The sequence below is a fragment of the Bubalus kerabau genome, chromosome 15, assembly GCF_029407905.1.
Source record: "Bubalus kerabau isolate K-KA32 ecotype Philippines breed swamp buffalo chromosome 15, PCC_UOA_SB_1v2, whole genome shotgun sequence".
NCBI lineage: Eukaryota > Metazoa > Chordata > Mammalia > Artiodactyla > Bovidae > Bubalus > Bubalus kerabau.
The window spans coordinates 31,023,387-31,047,811 of NC_073638.1; the positions used below are offsets into that span (position 1 = coordinate 31,023,387).

Genomic DNA, 24,425 nt, shown 5'->3' on the forward strand with positions numbered 1-24,425 from the left:
GATTTGAAGCTTATTAGAACTAAGATTAACTGTTTACTTGCTTGGGTTAATTGCTTATTTTAGCTTTGACCAATAGAAATGGCCTTGCTCTTGAAGCTGATAAGAAGTCATTGATTTTTACCTAAGTATTTTATCTTGGGAGACGGGGGATGTTCTTATAAATTTTTAAAAAATTTTCAAATTCTGGTTGTTTATTGATGGTATATAGGAATGTGATTGGCTTTATTCTTGTCCTTGTTAGTAAGCTCACGTGATCTTTTAGTAAACTAACTACTTCAAAGAGGTTTATAAAATAACTTTTTAAGATTTTTCTATGTAAATAACTGACAGTTTTTATTTGCTTATTTCCCAGTGTTTATCTTTTATTTCTTGTTATTACCTTTACTGTGCTGGTTAGGATTTCCAGTATGAGGCTGAGTCACTGTGCTGAGACAGGGCATCTCGGCCTTCCTGGCCTTCTCCTCAATCTTAGGAAGAATGCATTCAGTCATTTATTATTAATATGATGTTAGCCATAGATACTTTTTTTTTAATTGAGGAAGTTTTCCTTCTATTTTTAGCTTGATAGGAGTTTTATCATGAATAGATGTTGAATTTGTTGAATGACTGAGATCATCAGATGTTGTTATTAAATTTATATTACATTAATATAATTTATGTGGAACTACATATCATGGTAAATTACATTAATTGGTGTTATTAGCATTTTGAAACAGCTGTTCCTGTTTCATTCCTGGGAGAAACCCCGGTTGGTCATAATTTATTTTCCTTTTTCCAGTATTGTTGGATTCAATCCTATTATTTTGCTGAGGATTTTTGTGTGTGTGTTTATGGGGGATAGTAGTCTGTAGTTTTCTTTTTTTGTAATATCTTTGGTTTTGATAGTTGGTTGATGCTGAGCTCTTAGATCTGAGTTGAGAAGTCTTAGTCCTCTTATATTTTCTGAAAGAGATTGTGCAGCATGGGTGTTACTTGTTAAGATTAACTTACATGATTCTAGGTTAAGGTCAGCTCTTGCTGCTTTCTGTGTTCATTGCCGTTTGGAAACATACAAGTATTCTAGGAGTTGTGTTATTTAAAATCACACAACTCCATTTCCTACTACCGTCTCTTTGATTAGCCTAAAAGGAAGACACCTATTTTGTTATTAGGCAAAAAGCCTCCCTTTACATTTTTAGAAGTGTTATTAACCTGTTTTTTTGTGTGTACTGATTTGTAGACCTGTGAGCTCTTTGATAATTATATTCTGGACTTGCATTCTCCCAGGATGGTCTTTCTTCCAATCTGTTCCCAAGAGATTATTTTCAGAGGAAGAGATTCCATAGCCTATTCTAGTGAAGTTTTTTTAAACCTTGAATTTTTTAGGAAAGGTCAAAGTGAAATTGGGATAGTCATATTTAACTGACCTGACATGACATTTTGCATTTATGTGTTGGTGTTACTGATGTATATTTACTTATTTTTCTAGATCAATGGGCAGTGCAGCTGTTTTCAGAGCATTGAGCTGCTAAAATCTCGCCCTGCTCACTTGGCTGTCTTCTTACACCATGTAGTTTCCCAGTTTGACCCTGCAACATTGGTAATGTATTTCATGATTTAGCCAGTTTAGAGTTCTTAATTGATTCAAATACCATGAAACTTTTCAGTTTTAGCAAGATGGGTAGATAGACTTCTGTCAGTTTTCTAAATTAGATATGAAAGATGATTAAAATGTTACTAATTTATTTTTCAAAGGCTTGGTTATATGGTAATAACTACATTGTTCATGGTGACCTACTTGTTTCAGACATTTCTATTCAACGAGGATCTAGCAGATGACATTTTTCTTGATTTCTTCCCCATTTCTTTCTCTACTACAGCTCTGTTACCTCTATTCAGACCTATATAAACAGACCAATTCCAAGGAGACCCGTCGTGTCTTCCTTGAGTTCCATCAGTTCTTCCTGGATCGATCTGCTGTAAGTTACCAAGTTAATATATTACAGTCTTTGCTTCAGTATACTCAATTACTGGCCTCCTACTTCCGGTCTTCCCTCCCATGTTTTTGGACTTGATTGTGCTTTCTGACGTCTGTATTATATCTCAATTATTGACTACTCATGACTGTTTTTTTTTTTTTTTAATCATTTCTAAGTTAATTATAGGCATATAAATTCTCACAAAGGTTTTAAGGGATATATATACATGTGTATATATATAGGTTTATATATATACATATTTAGGATAAGGGAATGAAAAAGATAATACAATATATATGTGTATATATAAATATACATATATATATTAAGATCCAAAGGTTAGTACTTGTATAATTGGACTCTGGTTGGCCTCTTTGAAGTTTGGAGGCCCAGTTTAACTGAAAAGGGATGGAAAAGATCTTACTCATATAAATGATGGTAGATAATAGTAGTGTTTTATTTTACCAATAGAAATCTTAATAAGGTTTTTAAAGTAATGCATTTTATTATTATCCTTGCTCTAGGATAAATAACAGCCCTTAATATGTCTCTGATAATCATGCTGCATGTCTCTAGTCCTTTCATATTTGCAGTTCTCTTATTTGACTGTTTCACACCTTCTCTCTTTTTAAACTCTCCATCAATTCCTCTCCTGTTCTTTTCTCAAGAACTGATGACCTTGCTGTTTTTTTTGAGAAATTGAAAGCATATAGAAGATAACTTCTTCCAGAGGTGTCACCCTACTTCTGTCATACCGTATGCTTGACGCTCTCTCCTGATGTGATGATATGTAGGAATTTTTCTGCTTTTGGTTCAAGACCACCTCTTCACCTGTTTATCCAGATCCTGCTTTCTTATACCTACTCAAAGATGGTACTCTAGCAAACGTACCCCTTCTCTCTTGCATCATCAGTTCTTTTGTTTTCTACTGAATCAGCCCTATTAGTGTGCAGACATGGTTATTTCTCCCATCTTAAACAGACTCACACAGAAACATATTGGCTCCCCCTCTTCCTCCAGCACTTGCCCTATATTCTTTGTATTTTATTACAAAGCTACCTCTACATCTCAGTTCAGTTCAGTCGCTCAGTCGTGTCTGACTCTTTGCAGCCCCATGAGTCGCAGCACACCAGGCCTCCCTGTCCATCACCTACTCCCGGAGTTCACTCAGACTCATGTCCATCGAGTCGGTGATGCCATCCAGCCATCTCATCCTCTGTTGTCCCCTTCTTCTTCTGCCCCCAATCCCTCCCACCATCAGAGTCTTTTCCACTCTTCGCATGAGGTGGCCAAAGAATTGGAGTTTCAGCTTAAGTGTCAGTCCTTCCAATGAACACCCAGGACTGATCTCCTTTAGGATGGACTGGTTGGATCTCCTTGCAGTCCAAGGGACTCTCAAGAGTTTTCTCCAACACCGCAGTTCAAAAGCATCAATTCTTCGGTGCTCAGCTTTCTTCACAGTCCAGCTCTCACATTCATACATGACCACTGAAAAAACCATAGCCTTGACTAGACGGACCTTTGTTGGTAAAGTAATGTCTCTGCTTTTCAATATGCTGTCTAGGCTGGTCATAACTTCCTTCCAAGGAGTAAGCATCTTTTAATTTCATGGCTGCAATCACCATCTGCAGTGATTTTGAAGCCCCCAAAAATAAAGTCTGACACTGTTTCCACTGTTTCCCCATCTATTTCCCATGAAGTGATGGGATCAGATACCATGATCTTTGTTTTCTGAATGTTGAGCTTTAAGCCAACTTTTTCACTCTCCTCTTTCACTTTCATCAAGAGGCTTTTTAGTTCCTCTTCACTTTCTGCCATAAGGGTGGTGTCATCTGCATATCTGAGGTTATTGGTATTTCTCCCAGCAATCTTGATTCCAGCTTGTGCTTCTGCCAGCCCAGCGTTTCTCATGATGTACTCTGCATATAAGTTAAATAAGCAGGGTGACAATATACAGCCTTGACGTACTCCTTTTCCTATTTGGAACCAGTCTGTTGTTCCATGTCCAGTTCTAACTGTTGCTTCCTAACCTGCATATAGGTTTCTCAAGAGGCAGGTCAGGTGGTCTGGTATTCCCATCTCTTTCAGACTTTTCCACAGCTTATTGTGATCCACACAATCAAAGGCTTTGGCATAGTCAATAAAGCAGAAATAGATGTTTTTCTGGAACTCTCTTGCTTTTTTGATGATCTAGCGGATGTTGGCAATTTGAACTCTGGTTCCTCTGCCTTTTTAAAACCAGCTTGAACATCTAGAAGTTCATGATTCACGTACTGCTGAAGCCTTGCTTGGAGAATTTTGAGGATTACTTTACTAGCGTGTGAGATGAGTGCAATTGTGTGGTAGTTTGAGCATACTTTGGCATTGCCTTTCTTTGGGATTGGAATGAAAACTGACCTTTTCCAGTCCTGTGGCCACTGCTGAGTTTTCCACATTTGCTGGCATATTGAGGGCTGCACTTTCACAGCATCATCTTTCAGGATTTGAAATAGCTCAACTGGAATTCCATCACCTCCACTAGCTTTTTTTGTAGTGATGCTTTCTAAGGCCCACTTGACTTCACATTCCAGGATGTCTGGCTCTAGGTCAGTGATCACACCATCATGATTATCTGGGTCATGAAACTCTTTTTTGTACAGTTCTTCTGGGTATTCTTGCCACCTCTTCTTAATATCTTCTGCTTCTGTTAGGTCCATACCGTTTCTGTCCTTTTTCGAGCCCATCTTTGCATGAAATGTTCCCTTGGTATGTCTAATTTTCTTGAAGAGATCTCTAGTCTTTCCCATTCTGTTGTTTTCCTCTATTTCTTTGCATTGATCGCTGAGGAAGGCTTTCTTATCTCTCCTTGCTATTCTTTGGAACTCTGCATTCAGATGCTTGTATCTTTCCTTTTCTCCTTTGCTTTCGCTTCTCTTTTCACAGCTATTTGTAAGGCCTCCCCAGACAGCCATTTTGCTTTTTTGCATTTCTTTTCATGGGGATGGCCTTGATCCCTGTCTCCTGTACAATGTCATGAACCTCCATCCATAGTTCATCAGGCACTCTATCAGATCTAGTCCTTTAAATCTATTTCTCACTTCCACTGTATAATCATAAGGGATTTGATTTAGGTCATACCTCAATGGTCTAGTGGTTTTCCCCACTTTCTTCAATTTAAATCTGAATTTGGCAATAAGGAGTTCATGATCTGAGCCACAGTCAGCTCCTGGTCTTGTTTTTGCTGACTGTGTGAGCTTCTCCATCTTTGGCTGCAAAGAATATAATCAGTCTAATTTCGGTGTTGACCATCTGGTGATGTCCATGTATAGAGTCTTCTCTTGTGTTGTTGGAAGAGAGTGTTTTTTATGACCAGTGTGTTCTCTTGGCAAAACTCTTATTAGCCTTTGCCCTGCTTCATTCTGTACTCCAAGGCCAAATTTGCCTGTTACCCAGGTGTTTCTTGACTTCCTACTTTTGCATTCCAGTCCCCTATAATAAAACGGACATCTTTTTGGGGTTTTAGTTCTAAAAGGTCTTGTAGGTCTTCATAGAACCGTTCAACTTCAGCTTCTTCAGTGTTACTGGTTGCGGCATAGACTTGGATTACCATGATATTGAATGGTTTGCCTTGGAAACGAACAGAGATCATTCTGTCGTTTTTGAGATTGCATCCAAGTACTGCATTTCAGAGTCTTTTGTTGACCATGGTGGCTACTCCATTTCTTCTGAGGGATTCCTGCCCACAGTAGTAGATATAATGGTCATCTGAGTTAAATTCACCCTTTCCAGTCCATTTTAGTTCGCTGATTCCTAGAATGTCGATGTTCACTCTTGCCATCTCCTGTTTGACCATTTCCAATTTGCCTTGATTCATGGACCTGACATTTCAGGTTCCTGTGCAATATTGCTCTTTACAGCATCGGACCTTGCTTCTATCACCAGTCCCATCTACAACTGGGTATTGTTTTTGCTTTGGCTCCATCCCTTCATTCTTTCTGGAGTTATTTCTCGATTGATCTCCAGTAGCATATTGGGCACCTACCGACCCGGGGAGTTCCCCTTTCAGTACCTTCTCAGTGGGCCTTCCCTGACCAATTTACTTAAAATTTCATCCCCCTTGCTTTCTGTCGCCTTTCCTGTGTTATTTTTGTCCATAGAATTTATATTTTTTTCTTTATTTTATCTGTCTATATTCCTGCTCCTCTGCCCTGAATGAAGCTCCATTAGGGCAGATGTCTTTTGTTCTGTTTGTTCACTGCTGTTTTCCCAAAACTGAATAGATCCTGACAGAGTGGTCACTCAGATAGTTGCTGAATGGATTGGTTAGGGTTCTGATTATAATGCCATTGTTTAAAATATTACACATTATATTCATTAAGATGATTTTCTTCAATGAAGAAATGACAGTATACTGAAGTTTATATGAACTTGACATTTCTTAAGAGCATTCCATGCTAAGGCACAGAGTGTGCCTTCAGATCAGGTGATTTCTTGTATTTGCTGCTTATTAACATCAAAGTGTAAGAACCCTGCTAGATTAATTTGCTAATTATTCTTTTATGCCGCAGGTGAGATTATTTCATATAAATACGTGCATACAGAAATGAGCGTATATATATTTTCTTGCATTTGTGCTAGAAGTACTTCTGGAAAGTTGGCTTGAGCTACTTTATAGCAACTTCAGATAAAGAGAAAGCTTTGAAATCCATTTCAACTGCTCTTCAAATATATATTAGAGCTCTCTTAATTTTTAGCAGTAACTTATTTTCAGATGTAAAACTTCAGATCTTACATTAATTTTTTTTTAAATTCTGGAAGAATATGACTTAAGTGGGTGTATAATACAGAGTAAATTTGAATAAGATAATATATTTTCTCCAAAGGCAAAACAATTTTTTCTGAGACATTTCCCAAATTAACAGGAGAAAATTATCTGGTAATGGGATCACAAACTGCAGTTGTCATGTGAAAAAATATAGCTAAGAAGAAGTTAATTATGACACAGTTATCTTATTTCAGTAGTTAGAACTGCAGATGTAAGAACTAGAGATTTAAGACTCCAGAGCTTCAACATTGATATCCAGCACTTTCTTGTTGGATGCATGACATCTTGTGAGGGTTCTTCAGCTTTATATACCAATATGATTGGGAATATCATGGTCTTCAGTGTGAGTGTCTCAAATACAGTGAATAAAATTGTTATACATGAGTAAGTTTTTCATATGGTTATCTACATATAGTTTAGATTTTTGCCTATATTGATTCAAACAGTGTGTGACTCATCTTAACCAGTGATTCTCGAAAGCCCAAACCAATATTCATTCATTCTAGAAAGCCAAAGCCAACAGGAATAAGTAAGGCACAAAAGCATCCAGTCATCTAGTAAAACGGATTGTAGGTATTTCCTTTATAACATGATCCTTGGGGAAAAGGCTTATTTTCAAGTTCAAACCATAGAATATTCCAAAGCTGGGAAATTTAGATGGGTGGTACCCCACAAATGAGCTTATACATGAATATAAATATAGGTATTCAAGTTTTTTCTCTTTATTTTGTGTAAGTACTGATATGGATCCTGAAAGACCCTTAGTGCTATTTCACTTTTTGTTTGCATTTTTGTTTTAGCACCTGAAGGTTTCTGTTCCTGATGAAATATCAGTAGATCTAGGTAAGTCTGGAGCACCAATGTGCCAGAGGATTGCATCTCTGTAGATAGGTAGCTCAGCTCCTCTCTAGAGGTTTTATCTGTTACACAGTGACTAGTAGGTCATACGAATCACAACAGTAAAAGAGCCTATAATACACTTAAGAGTAAATGAAATGTGAGTTCTAAGATTAAAATACTTAAAATATATTGAGTATCTCTTTATCTTACTTTAAGTTTACACCAAGTAGTGCCAGTTACAATGCACAGAATGTGCCTTTAGATCAGGTGATTTCTTGTATTTATGCAGAAAAAAGACGACCAGAGCTTATTCCTGAGGATCTACATCGCCACTATATCCAAACTATGCAAGAAAGAGTCCACCCAGAAGTTCAGAGGCACTTGGAAGATTTTCGGTAAGCCCTGTGGAAGCTGATATGGTTGTCCTGAATTAATTTTCTTTCTAGGTAGGAAAAGGTTATACATTCCTTGGCATAACATGTGGTCTCTATCACCGTTACTAAAACCTAATGAACTTCTGGCATCGAAAGGTTGGCATGGTACTGAGAGTCCATGGTCCCCGTTCCTTATGGCTGGCAGGAATTGAGCTTAGTACCTGTCTGGGCCAAGTGTGTCCTTCGGGATATGTGTTCTGTTGAGTGACTTCCTCTAGAATTTTTTTTCCAGTGTCCCAGGTGACATGGGCCCCCAAATAGAAAAGCATGACATTTTACCTGTTGCTAGAAATTCAGAACTATGGAAACTCCAATGAAGTGTCTCCAGAGGGAGATAGTTACCCTCTAGGAAACTCAGGAAATTACCCTCTAGGCTGCCTCAGGAAATTTCTCCTATTCCCTTTAGGCAGAAGCGCAGCATGGGGCTGACCCTGGCTGAAAGTGAACTGACTAAACTTGATGTAGAGCGAGACAAGGACCGGTTAACTTTGGAGAAGGAACGGGCATGTGCAGAACAGATTGTTGCCAAAATTGAAGAAGTGTTGTAAGTAATAGAAATACATGTAGAAACGCCCTCTCTACTGAGATGATAATTATGTGTAAAGTACATTTGAACAAATTTAGAAAGGGTGTCAGGTTGTTTATGTACAGCTGTTTGCTTTGTGATAATATTTGAGAAGCTGGAATCTTAAGTTTATGCTGATATCGTAGATGACGTTCTTGTATTTCTTTTTCTGGGTATTGCTAAAATGAGTAACTGTTGAATTTCTAGCTGATCAAAAACAGGTTGAATACTTACATTGGCTTTAATTCACAGGCTTTGGAAATATTTCTTGCTATAAAACATTTATGGCAAGTTGATGATGAAAAAGTGATCCTTCAGGGATCACAATTTTTCTGATATATCATTCCAGGTGACAGAGACTTAGAGTGGGTCCCAAAGCATTTACTGTGCCACAGGGGCTTCCCTGGTGGCTCAGATGGTAAAGAATCTGCCTGCAGTGTGGAAGACCTGGGTTTGATCCCTGGGTCGGGAAGATCCCCTGGAGAAGGGAATGGCTATCCACTGCAGTATTCTTGCCTGGAGAATTCCATGGACTTCACTCTGTTTTGTTGATCAGTTATCTGAGTTTAGTAACAACTCTTTTATTAAACTGTAATATTTCATCTTAAATGCTTTTATTTTTAGGATGACTGCTCAGGCTGTAGAAGAAGAAAAGAGGTAATGTAACTATTTTTTCCTAGAATTTTAAGGACCAAAAAAAAAAAAGAAACTGTCTTTTCTCCTGTCCTAAATTAAGATTTATTTCTTTTAACTTAAAAATACAGACTGTCTCTGGTGGCTTGTATTTTATGTGACTAATATTCTAGTATCTTGAGTAGAATCTTTACTGGTCACAGTGAGTAGATAGCTCTTTATGTTTCACTTGATGAATTCTAAGACTTTCAGCATGGGGGTTTTGGAAGTCATTTGATATCTTTATTTACCCACTGTCCCTTCCCAGAAGTCTTATTTTACTTAATCCTTTCTCCCCCAGTTCAACAATGCAATATGTTATTCTCATGTACATGAAACATTTGGGAGTAAAAGTGAAAGAACCTCGAAATTTGGAGCACAAGCGAGGTCGGATTGGATTCCTTCCAAAAATCAAGGTAAAACTGGAGTAGTAATAGTGTGTTCAGGTCGCCATGCTTCTTATATCTGACTGCACGGCTTTCCTCCTTCTTCGTGTTTACTTTTTCAGCAAATTAGTGCTAAGCATGCCAGCAGGAATAAGATACGGTCCCTGTTCTGAAGAAACTCAAAATCTAGTGAGAAATCCAGACGTACGAACCAACTGTTAGATGATATGAAAAGTGAAAACAGGAGTTTACACAGAGAGCCATCCTCAGCTTTGTTTCGACCCCATGCTTTTCCTTTACAGTTCCTCTCGATGTTTATAATTGTTTATGTTGTTAGATTGTAAAGCTGGATGAAGATAAGGGCCTCCTCCTTCGTTGTACCCCATCTTTTAGCATTGTGCCTTCAGACATTATTAATTTAGCAAATATTATTCAAGAGATGAATGAGTTACTTCAAACAAGCTCCCAGTAAATGTGTTATAAAAATACCTTTTACTTTCCAAAATTGTCAGCTCTGAAGGGTTTGAAAAGGCATCTTGAGTTTGACGTGTACATAGTGCTGTGTGCCAGCTTCCAACGAGCGCCCGTTGTGTGTCTTTCATTTACATGTGGCCGGTTTCTTTCAACTTGACCATTAGGATTGTGCATCTCTTACCTCTTTGATTGTACCTTGATTCTAGCAAAGTATGAAGAAAGATAGAGAAGGCGAAGAAAAGGGGAAGCGAAGAGGGTTCACCAGCATCTTGGGACCCCCTAGGAGACCAAGCCGCCACGACAATAGCGCAAGTAAGTTGAAGTCTGAAATGCTGCATTCCCACCATTCCATGCCATCTTTAGATCAGAGGCTCATTCAGCTAGGTTGGGTTGCTGGAGAAAGATGTTCTAGAAATGTTTCCACTGAACCTCCACTGTTTCTATTCAGTGTCATTTCTAAACCCCCAGTTTTCAGTTAGACTTCACGGTTGTCATAAATGTTTAATGGCAGTAGAACGTCCCATCAGCTGTTCATAACATAATTTACTTACCTGTTCTGACTTTGTTGCGTTCACTTTCTGATTGTTAAATTCATAAAACAAAATGTACACAAACTTCACCATCATACTTTGTCTTTTTATACGTACATGACTCATTTTCTCCATACTTAAACTGTTCTCCACCTCTTCATTGTGCTTTATTTCCTGATGTCCCGCCACCCTCAGGCCTAATGGAGAGTTGCTCCTAGAGAGGGCTACAGGAGAAGTAGAGGTGGTGCTATGGGAGAGAAATTAGGTCCTGCAGTGGTCCTCACATTGGGCAGCACCGCATTTGAAAATACTGGCACAGTTGGAGTTGGGGGCGGGTGTTGTGTCCAGCAAAGCTGAGTGTCCCACCCTGTGAAGAATCCTCATTCAAATGTCAGTGGTGCCCCTTGTTGAGAAACACCGAGAAGATGAAGGAAATCTTTAGAGAAGAGGTTGAGGAGAATGAAAAACTTAACCATCTGTTAAAGGGATTCAGAAGAAGAATTGTAGGAGTTAGGGAAGGAAGAATTTTAGGATTAGAGATATAACGAGCTATGTGAAGATGTGCACGGCTCTGGGGTGCTTCTCATGGTGACTGATGTAAACACTGGTAACAGGCAGGATGGGGATTATTCTACATGGTCTCTGAGGCATGTCATGATGAAATTGTGAGTGCTAGGGAGGAGTGGGGTAGGGGCTTGCTAAGAGTTCACAGAGCCAGCAGGCTTCATCTTCACTCTGACAGAGGAATTCAGCTTTGTGGTGTGTCCATCTCTGTCTGTCGGTATCCCCTCTCCCCCCACCCGGTGCTGGTCTTCTCAGCTCCTTTTCTCATGACCCTTCTTCCTCTACCTCTTCTCTCTCCCCCTCATCTTCTACCATCTCCCACCCTTTTCTCCTCCTCCTCTTTCACTCTCCCCTGCCTTTCTCTCTATCTCCACCGCCCACCTCCTTCCTTCTCTTTCTTTCTTCCTTACTTTTTTTCTCCCTTCCTTCCTATCTTTCTATCTCTCTCTCTCTTCCTCACTCTATGTAATTCATGTTCTATGTTTCTAGGGCCCACCATGTTCTTTCTAAATTCTTCTCATCATCTTTTTTAAAGCTGTTTTGCCACATGATTTACTAGCCGTTGCTTTCTGTTCAGTTGGCAGAGCCATGGAACTGCAGAAGCAGCGCCACCCTAAGCACTTGTCCACACCCTCGTCTGTGAGTCCTGAACCTCAGGATTCTGCGAAGCTGCGCCAGAGTGGATCAGCAAGTGAAGGAGCAGACAGTGGATACCTGCCAGCCAATTCCACGTCCTCCATGGTTTCAGGGGCCACTCTTTCCCAGGAAGGAGGGAAAGAGAATGATATGGGTGAGCTAATGCTGTCATTCAACTTAGCTAAGCATCAGGATTTTAAAACAACCATACTAAGAAATAGAGCGGCAGATTATTTGAATCAGGACTGAGTCACAGTTTAAAGATTTTAGTATCCTATAACCAGTGACAAATCTACTCTGGATGGTAATTTTGAGTTATTATCCATTCAGAAACTGTTTATGGAGTTTTCTGTCAGGCATTATCTCTGTGGCAAACATTAGCATGCAATAATTATACATAGATTTTTGCCCCATGCAGCTTAGCCTTCTGGGGAAGTAGTCATAAATACCATAAATAAAATATTCAAGTTGTGGGGAGTGTTGAGAGGACTGGTCAGAAGTTAGAAGCATATACAGTAGGTCCTTGTCTTTGTGACCCCATGTAGCCCACCAGGCTCCCCCGTCCATGGGATTCTCCAGGCAAGAGTACAGGAGTGGGTTGCCATTTCCTTCTCCAGGGGATCTTCCTGACCCAGGGATGTAACACAGGTCTCCCGCATTACAGGCAGACGCTTTAACCTCTGAGCCACCAGGGAAGCTCAGTATGTATATCAGTAAAAATTATTCTGTATTTAAGAATGTTATCAATATAAAATTGATAGAATAAAAACAACAAAAAATAAGAAAAGTAAAAGTAAGTTAGAGGCAGATATGTTTATGTGGGGTGCATCTAAAGAAGACTTTTAAAAAATCTGGGATACTGGGTTTTTTTTTTTTAATACTAAGGGGAAGCCAATTGAGAGAAAGAGGTTAAAAATGTGGGAAATGGACTATATAACCAATAGAAAACAGTTTTGAGAAGGAGAGAAGCAGTGCTATGCAGAGTATATGTGAAGGGCAAGGTTATTAGCTGAGAGTGAGGATTTAGTGAGAAGGGCAAGAGGATTTGAAGAGTAAAGAAAGATAGGAAGTAATTGTAGGTAATTGAGAAAAGAGCTTATTACCATATTTCTTCATGCTTGTTATAATCGGTTCCTTAAGCAGGTGAGCTGGGAGAAATAGGTCCTTGTATTTGGAGAAGGAAATACCCATTTGTATTGGTGATTTTGGAAGCAGTTCAGTTTCTGGTATGACAAAACCAAGGGTGGATCCGTGGAAGTGGTCCCTGAGGTTGCATAGAGGGGGTTACTAGTGATGAAGCAGGTGAGGCACCAAGGAGCCAAAGGTTTAGCTATGTTTATAGACATAGATTTTGTGGTGGCTGCATTTGATAATAGCATGGAGAGGAAAATTGTGAGCCAGCAGCCAAAGGTTCAGTGTTGCTAGATGGCTCTTGGTAATGACAACATGACATTATTCAGAGAGTGAGCGCCTCAGTGGAGCAAGGGATTTTTATAAGTAGGGTAATAGTCTAAAAGTAGTCCTTAGGAAAAAGAAGAGTCGCTGTCTCATCACCCTGCAGTACATAGAATATGACAGAAACATCAGTCTCTATTTGAGGGACGTGTAGCAGAAGACAAAGAAGTAGCGGTGACATTCGTAGAAAAGCCTGGAAGTTCAGTCTTACATGGAATTCTGAAGATGCTGGACTGAGTAATGCCTTAATTCATGGCTGTCGTGTCTCACTGAAATAAAAGAACACTAGGTAATGAATAAACAAAAAGCAAAAAGAGGAAAGAAGCCGAGGAAGAGAAGATATTCTTATTCATAAGAGATTTCCATAAATTTGGGGGAGATTAATGGGACGGAGAAGGCAATGGCATCCCACTCCAGTACTCTTGCCTGGAAAATCCCATGGATGGAGGAGCCTGGTAGGCTGCAGTCCATGGGGTCACTAGGAGTCGGACACGACTGAGCGACTTCACTTTCACTTTTCACTTGCATGCACTGGAGAAGGAAATGGCAGCCCACTCCAATGTTCTTGCCTGGAGAATCCCAGGGATGGGGGAGCCTGGTGGGCTGCCATCTGTGGCATCGCACAGAGTTGGACACGACTGAAATGACTTAGCAGCAGCAGCAGCAATGGACACGAGTGGTTTGATGGATGAAAGGACATAAAGGAAGTAGGAGCCCATAGTTCGTGTAAGGAGTCCAAGGTGGGAGCCAGTCTGTCCATTGGAACCCAAAAGAGACCTTGGGCTTAGAGTTGTCATATGAGTCACAGAGTGCATGAGGAAGAAGTAAAACTGAAAATGATGAATTCACATCTATAATCAAAACAGTTCTGTCAGCAACTTCTGATTTTTACATTACAGAATATAAGCAGTCATTCCCGTATCAGAAGAAAATGAATATGTTCTTTGTTACAGAAGTTGAAGTCAGACTGATTATATTCTTTACAGCCGGAGGTCTGCAAAAACAAAACCTAAAGCTGACTGTGGCTCAGACCATAAGCTTCTCATTGCAAAATTCAGGCTTAAAGAAAGTAGGGAAAACGACTCTGTCATTCATGTATGACCCAAGTCAAATCCCTTATGGTTTTACAGTGGAGGTGATGAACAGTTCAAGGGATGAGATCTGGTAGACAGAGTGTCTGAAGAACTGTGGACAGAGGTTCATAACATTGTACAGGAGGTGGTGACCAAAACCATCCCAAAGAAAAAGAAATACAAGAAGGCAAAGTGATTGTCTGAAGAGGCCTTACAGATAGCTGAGCAGAGAAGAGAAGCGAAAGGCAAAGTAGAAAGGGAAAGATATACCCAACTGAATGCAGAGTTCCAGAGAATATCAAGGAGAGATAAGAAAGCCTTCTTAAATGAACAGTGCATAGAAATAGAAAACAATAGAATGAGAAGGTCTAGAGAGCTCTTCAAGAAAATTGATGATACCAGGGGAACATTTCATGTAAAGATGGGAACAATAAAGGACAGAAACAGCAGGGACCTAACAAAAGCAAAAACTATTAAGAAGAGGTGGCAAGAATACACAGAAGAACTCTGTAAAAAAGGTATTAATGACCCAGATAACTATGATGGTGTGATCACTCACCCAGAGCCAGACATCCTGGAGTGTGAAGCCAAGTGGGCCTTTGGAAGCATTACTATGAACAAAGCTAGTGGAGGTGATGGAATTCCGATTGAGCTCTTTCAAATCCTAAAAGATGATGCTGTGAAAGTACTGCCCTCAATATGCCAGCAAATTTGGAAAACTCAACAGTGGCCACGGGTCTGGAAAAGGTCAGTCTTCGTTCCAATCCCAAAGAAGGGCAGTGCCAAAGAATGTTCAAACTACCATACAATTGTGTTCATTTCATATGATAGTAAGGTAATGTTCAAAATCCTTCAAGCTAGGCTTCAACAGTATTTGAATCAAGAACTTCCAGATATATAAGCTGAATTTAGAAAAGGCAGAGGAACCAGAGATCAAATTGCCAACATCCATTGGATCGTAGAAAAAGCAAGGGAATTCCAGAAAAACATCAACTTCTGCTTTATTGACTATGCTAAAAGCCTTTGACTGTGTGGATCACAACAAACTGTGGAGAATTCTTACAGAGATGGGAATACCAGACCACCTTACCTGAAAAAGCTGTATGCAGGTCAAGAAGGAACAGTTAGAACCAGACATGGAACAACAGACTGGCTCAAAATTGGGAAAGGAGTACGTCAAGGCTGTGTATTGTCATGCTGCTTATTTAACTTATATGCAGAGTACCTAATGCAAAACGCTGGACTGGATGACTCACAAGCTAGAATCAAGATTGCAGGGAGAAATATCAACAATCTCAGATATGCAGATGATAACCACCCTGATGGCAGAAAGTGAAGAGGAACTGAAGAGCATCTTCATGAGAATGAAAGCGTGAAAAAGCTGGCTTAAAACTCAGCATTCAAAAAACTAAGATCATGGCATCTGATCCCATCACTTCATGGCAAATAGATGGGGAAAAAGTGGAAACAGTGGCAGATTTTATATTCTTTGGCTCCAAAATCACTGTGGATGGTGACTGCAGCCATGAAATGAAAAGATGCTTGCTCCTTAAAAGCAAAACTGTGCCAAACATAGACAGTGTGTTAAAAAGCAGAGACATCACTTTGCTGACAAAGATCCATAGAGTTAAAGGTATGGTTTTTCCAGTAGTCATCTACGGATGTGAGAATTGGACCATAAAGAAGACTGAGTGCTGAAGAAAGACCGATGCTTTCAAATTGTGGTGCTGGAGAAAGTTCTTGAGAGTCCCTTGGACAGCAAGGAGATCAAACCAGTCAATCCTAAAGGAAATCAATGCTGAATATTTACTGGAAGAACTGATGCTGAAGCTGAAGTTCCAGTACTTGGCCACCAGATGCGAAGAGCTGACTCATTGGAAAAGACACTGATGGTGGGAAAGATTGAGGGCAGGGGGAGAAGGGAGCGACAGAGGATGAGATGGTTGGATGGCATCACTGACTCAGTGGACAAGAGTTTGAGCAAACTCGGGGAGACAGTGAAGGACAGAGAAGCCTGGCATGCTGCAGTCCATGGGGTCACAAAGAGTTGGACGTGACTTGGCACAAGCTAAGTGAATTGTGTAAGGCCATGGTGCACAGTTCTTAAGTCCTCCATGCTGTTAGTGCCCTGAAGCTAACTTTAGGGGACCTAAAGCCTGGCGGTAGGCATGCCAGGGGCTTATGCCACCCCGAGGAGCTTCTAGCTGAAAGGACCCTACTTCTACATAGCAGAATAGGAAAGTCAAGTCAGCTGCTAAGTCTTACATTCCTAGAAATGTGCAGCATTACTCACTTTTGGCAGAAGTTATTAGAGTCAAGACGTAAGATAATCAGATCAGATCAGATCAGATCAGTTGCTCAATTGTGTCCGACTCTTTGCGACCCCATGAATCGCAGCACGCCAGGCCTCCCTGTCCATCACCAACTCCCGGAGTTCACTCAGACTCAGGTCCATCAAGTCAATGATGCCATCCAGCCATCTCATCCTCTGTCGTCCCCTTCTCCTCTTGCCCCCAATCCCTCCTAGCACCAGAGTCTTTTCCAATGAGTCAACTCTTCGCATGAGGTGGCCAAAGTACTGGAGTTTCAGCTTTAGCATCATGCCTTCCAAAGAAATCCCAGGGCTGATCTCCTTCAGAATGGACTGGTTGGATCTCCTTGCAGTCCAAGGGACTCTTCAAGAGTCTTCTCCAACACCACAGTTCAAAAGCATCAATTCTTCCGTGCTCAGCCTTCTTCACAGTCCAACTCTCACATCCATACATGACCACAGGAAAAACCATACCACCAAACCTATTCGGGGCATAAAGAGGAAAATACAAAATAAACAGAAAAACTGCCACTAGCAGAAAACAATTTAGGTAATAAGTAAGAACTTATAAAAACACCTCCAAATTAGATAGTATTCTTGAAGAAATTAAAGAGGTTATTATATCTAAAGCAAGAATACCATGTTATGAAAAAGGAGCAGAGACCAAGAAGTCTTAATATAACTGTTATATATAATAACTGTTTTATTAGTTATCAATTGCTTTGTGATAAATTATCCCAAAACTTAATGGCGTAACACACAAAAAATATTTACTACTTCACATTTTTGGTGCGTGAGGAGCTCAGGAGCACCTTAGCTAGGCGGTTTTGGGTTGGACTCTCTCATAAAGTTGTAGTCAGGATGTCAGCCAGCCATCTAAAAGCTCAACAGGGCCAAGAGACCTGCTTCTGTGCTTCCACAGGTGGCTGGTGACAGGAAGACTTCATGATTGAAACATGAAGCAAACAGAGGCATAATCTGAAAATGACTGATGGAGTGTATGACTTTAATGTAATAAACTTTCTATTTCATGTGACCTAGGAGTTGTATCATTGGACCAGTAGAAAAGAAAACATAATCCTAACCTAACATGCCTCTTAACCTGGCAAGAATAATATGTATAGGGTATGTTGTATTACAATATGTGTATGGTCACAATAATGTAAGTACACTATTTTTTTTTCAGACTCTTAGAATCAGCCTGTTAGGCGAAGCATAGACTATTTTTAGTTGTGGCTGCAGATCAGAATGGAAATGTAAAAAATCCTCTTAAGGATACAAGTAAAAATGTAACTGAAAGACATGAAAGGTAAAAGGAAAGAAATACAATTAAAGAGAAGGATACGGACACAAATACCTAATGTGACATAGAGGAAAGTTAAGGCACTTAACGCCTTGTTGGAACAATATATATGTAATTCCATCATTTAAACTTAGGGAATAACAGATAGGAATAATAATATAGATGTTAAAGAATGGGAAGAAAAAAAAGAAGGGAAGTGAAAATGGGATGAATAAGTGAGCAGACTCTTCAGAGATGAGAAATATGAAGTTATTTGGAGGTAGACCATCATGATAACTAAAATTTGAATGAAGAAGATTGGTACTTGGAGTAAAAAGGATATAGAGAATGTTTCTCCGTATCATGTGCTCTTCCTAGTAGTTGCCGTGTCTTATGTTGATTTTTTTAAAGCTGCATAAAAATGATGGACAGGGAAGCCTGGCATGCTGCAGTCTTTGGGGTCACAGAGTCGGACACGACTGAGCGACTGAATTGAACTGAACTGAAAAATGATATTCCAGTTTATTTTGTAGTGCATGTTAAAATTTTATGTTAGAATTTTGTTTCTAGCTAATCTGCAGTTGTTTAAGTAAGAATATGACCATGGGTGAGACTGAAGCTTTCTAGGGGATGGGTTTTTTTTTTTTTTTTAATCATTGTCCTTATGAACAGCATCTGAATGTCTGACTTTTGTCTTTTCAGGATCAAAACAAGCTGGAGAAACGCCAGCATCTGGAGACTCCTTGGATGGCACTCCTCGTACTCCCAACACCATCTTTGATTTCCCACCTCCTCCATTAGACCAGGTGCAGGAGGAGGAATGGGAAGTGGAGAGGTAATTCAGGGGTGTCTCAGGGGTGTTTAGGGCACTGCTTAAAAGTTTCTCACTGTATAGTATGCCTATACTTAGTGTTTTTTTCTACATGCTTTTTGGGGGAAAGAAATAGAATTTATTGGTAGTAAATATTAGATAGGTACTGAAATGTTTTTTAATTTATTTGGTATTAAGTCATTGGAATATCCAGAAGAATTATTTATCGGTTGCTGTGGTTTAACACAATTTTGAATATCTTTGTCATCAATTTTTTCATCACCATTTTATTTATACATTGACTGTCTATTCTCCATTGTTTTAGAGTGACTGAGCATGGGACACCAAAGCCCTTTCGAAAGTAAGTAATCCTAAAGTAGCTTTCAGTGGGGCATATTTTAAGAAATATATCTTTTTCCCCTAAAGTCCTAGTTTTAAAGGAAAAAAAGCCCCATGTACAAATCTGTTAGATAGTATAAAAGAAATTTCTTAATAAACACAACTATTTAAAAATTTATGGAAGTGTTTATAACACATGTAAGCTATTTTGTAAGGGAGGATGATGTTTCAGGCTCTGCTAAGTAATACTTCAGAAATCTGACTAATTGACTGTAACATAAAGACTTGTGCTGTCTCCCATTGTCCGTGTGATGTCCTGAAATAGAAATCATTATTTGTTCTTCATTAGGTTTGACAGCATAGCTTTTGGAGAAAGTCAGAGTGAGGATGAACAGTTTGAAAATGACTTAGAGACGGACCCACCCAACTGGCAACAGCTCGTCAGTCGAGAAGTGTTATTGGGACTCAAGCCTTGTGAGATCAAAAGACAGGAAGTAATTAATGGTGAGTTTAATTCATTTTTGTTATTCACATATATTGAGTTTTATTAGAGTTAAACCAACCCCAAACCTTGGAGTTTGCTTCAGAGTTTATACTCACCGTTTGTTTTGAACAGAGAGGAAATGAATAGATGATCCCCGAACTTTCCAACTTAAAAATGCAAGTGATTGTATGATCTTATTGATAATTTAAAAGGAAAATGTGTTTAGCATTCAAGTTATTTAAATTTCATATCATCATAGATCTTAAACGTGGAGAATCATTGAGACAACACTTGCGCCCTCACTTTACTTTCAGGCTCTGTTATTTTTTGCGCATAGATTATAAATGAGAGAGCCAAGGCTCAGAATAACTAATTGAATTAGTGAGGATCATGCAGCTGGTAAGTGATGGGAAGAAAACTAAAATCTAGGTCTTCCTTTATCCTTGTGTAATGTGCTTTATTTTACCCTAGCGTATATGACACAGAAGCTGTACCTATTACTGTCTTTAAGTTGTGATTTGAATACATATGCTTCCTGTCTCTAGCAACATTGAGACATGGTGAAATTAAAAAGTTTGGCCTCAGAAATGAGAGTCTATAGACAGGACTTCCCCGGTAGTCCAGTGGTTAAGAATCCACCTGCTAATGCAAGGGACATGAGTTCAGTCCCTGGTCCCGGAAGATCCCACACGCCTGTGGGGCAACTAAGCCTCTATGCCACAACTCCTGAAGCCCGCGCTCTAGAGTCTGTGCCCTGACACAGAAGAAGCCACCACAATGAGAAGCCGATGCGCCGCAACCAGAGAGTAGCCCCTGCTTGCTGCAGCTGGAGAGAGCCCGCGGGCAGCAGCGGGCACCCAGTGCAGCCTGCTTAATTAGTTAGAGTTAATAGGCAAGTTAGATAACATAGAATGCTATTACTTCTGAAGAGGGTTCAGTTCAAAGACTATGTGATATTTGGACTTACAGTTTTCTAATGTTGTAGTTGTGATTGGTTGGTGCTGGCAACCCATGGATTTCTGAGTACATTGTTACCTTGTAAGTACAGAATAGTTTTAAATGATACTTTTCATTTAGCAGTATTCAACTCTTAGAGCCAGTATATAGTAGAGTTTCATGGAATTAAGAAGTGACTTCAGAGATACCATATCCTGTCAAAACTATAAATAATGATTATATTACTCATTTGGTTCTTAATTTCAGCCAGCGCCTATGTTTGATCTCATTCTAAGTGAGGTAACATTTTATGTTTCCTATTTTTCTGCTTAGAATTGTTCTACACTGAAAGAGCTCATGTTCGAACATTGAAGGTTCTAGATCAAGTGTTTTATCAGCGAGTGTCCAGAGAAGGAATTTTGTCACCTTCAGAGCTACGGAAAATTTTTTCAAACTTAGAAGATATTCTTCAACTTCACAGTAAGATAAATTGACTCTGATCTTTGTTGCTAACATTTCCAATAGATAAAAGATTGTTGGTATAAAAAGGCACCATAACAGTAAAATCTTATAAATAAATGTATCCATGTTGGCATTCCTGAAAGTTCTATAATTATATGTGAGCATAATATAAAGAAATAACTGGATCTTTGAATTTCTCCCCAATTCCTTACTTTCACCACATCAACTTTTTTTATTCAGAGTATTAACACAGAACTTAGGGCCTAAAGTCAATGCCTAAGACAAAAAAACATAGTTAAAATTACCCTTGGAAATTCCCCATTACTTACATTATATATGTTTTTTAAAATATATAGTCTGTATAATATATATATAAATATATTTTGTAAGTAGTGATATATAACATATAATCCAAAACATTCAGGAATTAAATTATTTTATGGTTTTGTTGCTTGGAATGCTTGAATGAATACATTAAAAATCAGTGCTGCTGTCTGTCCCTGGTTGTAGTCATCTTGGGCTTTGGAGACAATAGTATCAGTTCCTCTCTTTTTAAGTCACTGTTTCTCCAGGACCCTTCCTTTTAGTCTTTCTTTCATTAAGGATGCCATCACCACCTAGCAACACCCACCCACCGAATAGTTGCCTCTTGCTCCTGAGTCTCACCAGTGTGCGTGACACATTTGAGCGTGATGATGTCCGTTGCCTGGGAACACACGTTTTGAGAGGAATAGTGGGCAGAGTCACTTGTACAGTCGAAGTTTGTTTTCTTACAAGCATGGCTGGTTACAGATGGAATCTTGAGGTTAAATGCATATTTGATGCCCCTGTACCATATATAATGTGCTAGTTTCCACATTATTTTATGCTTTGGCAACTGGTTTTCATATAGAACTAAAAATATGTAGATGTATAGGAATTATGTCCAGATTTATATTTAAGGCAATTAGAAGCTATGTGGCTTAGTCACTAAGTCGTGTCCGACTCTTGGAACCCCATGGACTGTAGCCCACCAGGTTCCTCTGTCCATGGGATTTTCTAGGCAAGAATACTGGAGTGGGTTGCCATTTCCTTCTCTGCGGGATATTCTGGACCCAGGAATTGAACCCAGATCTCCTGCATCGCAGGCAGATTCCTGCATTGCAGGTGGATTCTTTACTGACTGAACTATCAGGGAAGAAGCCATACTACTCTGAAAATCCTTTTTTTTTTTTTAATTTAGATTCATGATACTACCAGTATCTCAGCCCAAAATGAATGTATGCTTAATTTTTTTTCATCGTTTTTTTCCCCTCTTAGTTGGATTGAATGAGCAAATGAAGGCTATTCGGAAGAGGAATGAGACCTCTGTTATTGATCAGATTGGGGAAGATTTGCTGATCTGGGTAAGGACATTGGCGATTTCATTTAAAAATTTTCATAGGTGTTTGATCAGATTTAAGGTTAAGCTGCTAACTTTCCCAAGTATGCAAACTCATCCTTAAATGTAAAGATAAAAAGGGTCAAGTGTGTATTCTTAATTAGTCTTCTAATAAGTGCCCATTCAACTGCATGCTCTTTTCTCATCAGATTAAAAATAATAGTTCTTTGTGTTTTAAAGAATGTAGAGTAAAATGGACCTTGATAAAAATAATTTAACTGATGTGGAATTTTAACTGTCTTTTATTGTCAGCATCTCAGAAATGTACTGTAAAACCCTGGACAATTACAGATTGTGAGTTACCATCACAAAAGCAGAAAAGTGAAAATTACTTAACCTTATTTACAGTATAAGAAAGGAGAGTTCAGAGACTATAGTAGCTGCTTGGCAGATTGCATTTATCTTTCTGGCTGACTCTTTGTCAGCATATACTCACTGTTCTAGGTGCTGGGGATACAGTGGCAGTCAGAACAGATACAGCTCCTACCCTTGTGGAACTTATAATCAGTAGGAAAAAAAGAATAGTCATTATTTCAAGTGTGATTAGTGTTACAAAAAGGGGAGAATACAGGTTATTTTGGAAATAGATAGCAGGGACACCTAAACTGGAACATATAGAAAATCTTCCTACATGAAAATGAGATTTGATCTAGACGCTTAAAGAAAGTCCTATAGTTAAGCCTATGAGTAATAGTAAAACATGTGACGTTCCCAAAATTTTAACACTGGTTGAACAGGAACTGTTTAGATATGCCAACAGATACTTACTTCAGTATGTAGACTGCTTGAGGAAATGCCAAAAGACTTCAGTAATTTTACAATGATAACTTTTAGAAAGATTAAACACTGGAAAGTTGACCAAAACAATCTTCATCTTACTCTTTTCTTTGATGGTGAGACCATGACTCAAAATCTACCAATCTATTAGTAGATCTCTTCTTAATGATTAGCCACTTGACATGTAAAACAGGATCAGGGAATCCTAATCCAGTCTCACCTTGCATTTCCTGAACTTTCCAAAGCATTTTCTCCTTAGACCCATGCTGGCATTATTGTTGTTAAGGAGACTTAACTTCCTTGAAAATTCAGCTTATTCTGTGGCTACTCAGGTCGTGTGACTCATTTTGTTTCTTGATCTCTGAGTTCTGTGGGCTTGGCAGCACACTACCAAACTTGAAATAGAAAATTTGTAGTATGACATAGCGTAGCATCAATTTTCTTCTCCATTTGGATTAAAAAGTTGTGAGTCATGTGGACTTAAGATATCAATCTTGATTCTGAAGCAGTTTAATTTACATCTCATATAAATAATGTTTAACACCAAGTGTCAGGTGAGATTCATCATTAATAAAGTACAAAAGTACAGTTGGTCCTCTTGTAATAGCCCTTTGGACTATATAAATATTACATGTGAAAAAGAGATACCTCTTAAAAGTGGGACAGAAGATTTATTTTAGAGCATGTAAAAAGAACTGTATTCTTGACCAGTGTGTTTTGCCTATAAGAGATGGAGGAAAAGCAAAATAGACTAACCAGTTTGGCTAGTTGCTGCTAGGTACAAATGGTTAATTTAGGGCAAAGCATTGGCCAGAAATACTAAAAGCAGAAATCATAAATTGGTGTCTAGATTTATTTTCTCTTTTAAAAATAGTTTTGGAGAGTATTTTTCCAGTATTGGCCCCATGAGATCACCTTATATGTACTTTTGCTGCTAGTAAAACCACTGTAAAACTGCTTGAGCCTGGGGCGTTATTTTCTTTTGTAAACCCAGCTGCTGTTAGTAATTGCCTGGTACCTAGATTGACTAACATACCAAAAATTCTGCCAGTCTCATCTCTAAATATGTTAAGTGTCATATTTAAAATAAAAATACAACATTGGAGCAACCTATTAAAACATCACTCTGCGTGCTTCATAGTTGAAGAGGAAAGTTCTGAGCATTTACCTACAAATGCCCTGTGCTGTGCTGTGCTTAGTCACTCAGTCGTG

General features: G+C 39.0%; 1 protein-coding gene across 7 annotated transcripts in view; it reads left to right on the top strand.

The window, feature by feature from the left end:
• ARHGEF12 (Rho guanine nucleotide exchange factor 12) overlaps nt 1-24,425 on the top strand; it is a 168,455-nt gene that overhangs the window by 121,375 nt on the left and 22,655 nt on the right. For all 7 annotated transcript variants that reach the window (XR_008702921.1, XM_055548395.1, XM_055548393.1 and 4 more), the window contains 14 exons: nt 1,469-1,579; nt 1,860-1,958; nt 7,563-7,605; nt 7,892-7,997; nt 8,443-8,580; nt 9,226-9,258; nt 9,575-9,689; nt 10,340-10,445; nt 11,805-12,017; nt 18,687-18,819; nt 19,121-19,156; nt 19,484-19,638; nt 20,888-21,034; nt 22,316-22,401. Coding sequence is in view for 6 of the 7 variants with exons in the window: in XM_055548395.1 (XP_055404370.1) it covers nt 1,469-1,579; nt 1,860-1,958; nt 7,563-7,605; nt 7,892-7,997; nt 8,443-8,580; nt 9,226-9,258; nt 9,575-9,689; nt 10,340-10,445; nt 11,805-12,017; nt 18,687-18,819; nt 19,121-19,156; nt 19,484-19,638; nt 20,888-21,034; nt 22,316-22,401 (1,521 nt within the window). In the remaining variant the exon portion in view is untranslated. The remainder of the gene's footprint in view (nt 1-1,468; nt 1,580-1,859; nt 1,959-7,562; nt 7,606-7,891; nt 7,998-8,442; nt 8,581-9,225; nt 9,259-9,574; nt 9,690-10,339; nt 10,446-11,804; nt 12,018-18,686; nt 18,820-19,120; nt 19,157-19,483; nt 19,639-20,887; nt 21,035-22,315; nt 22,402-24,425) is intronic.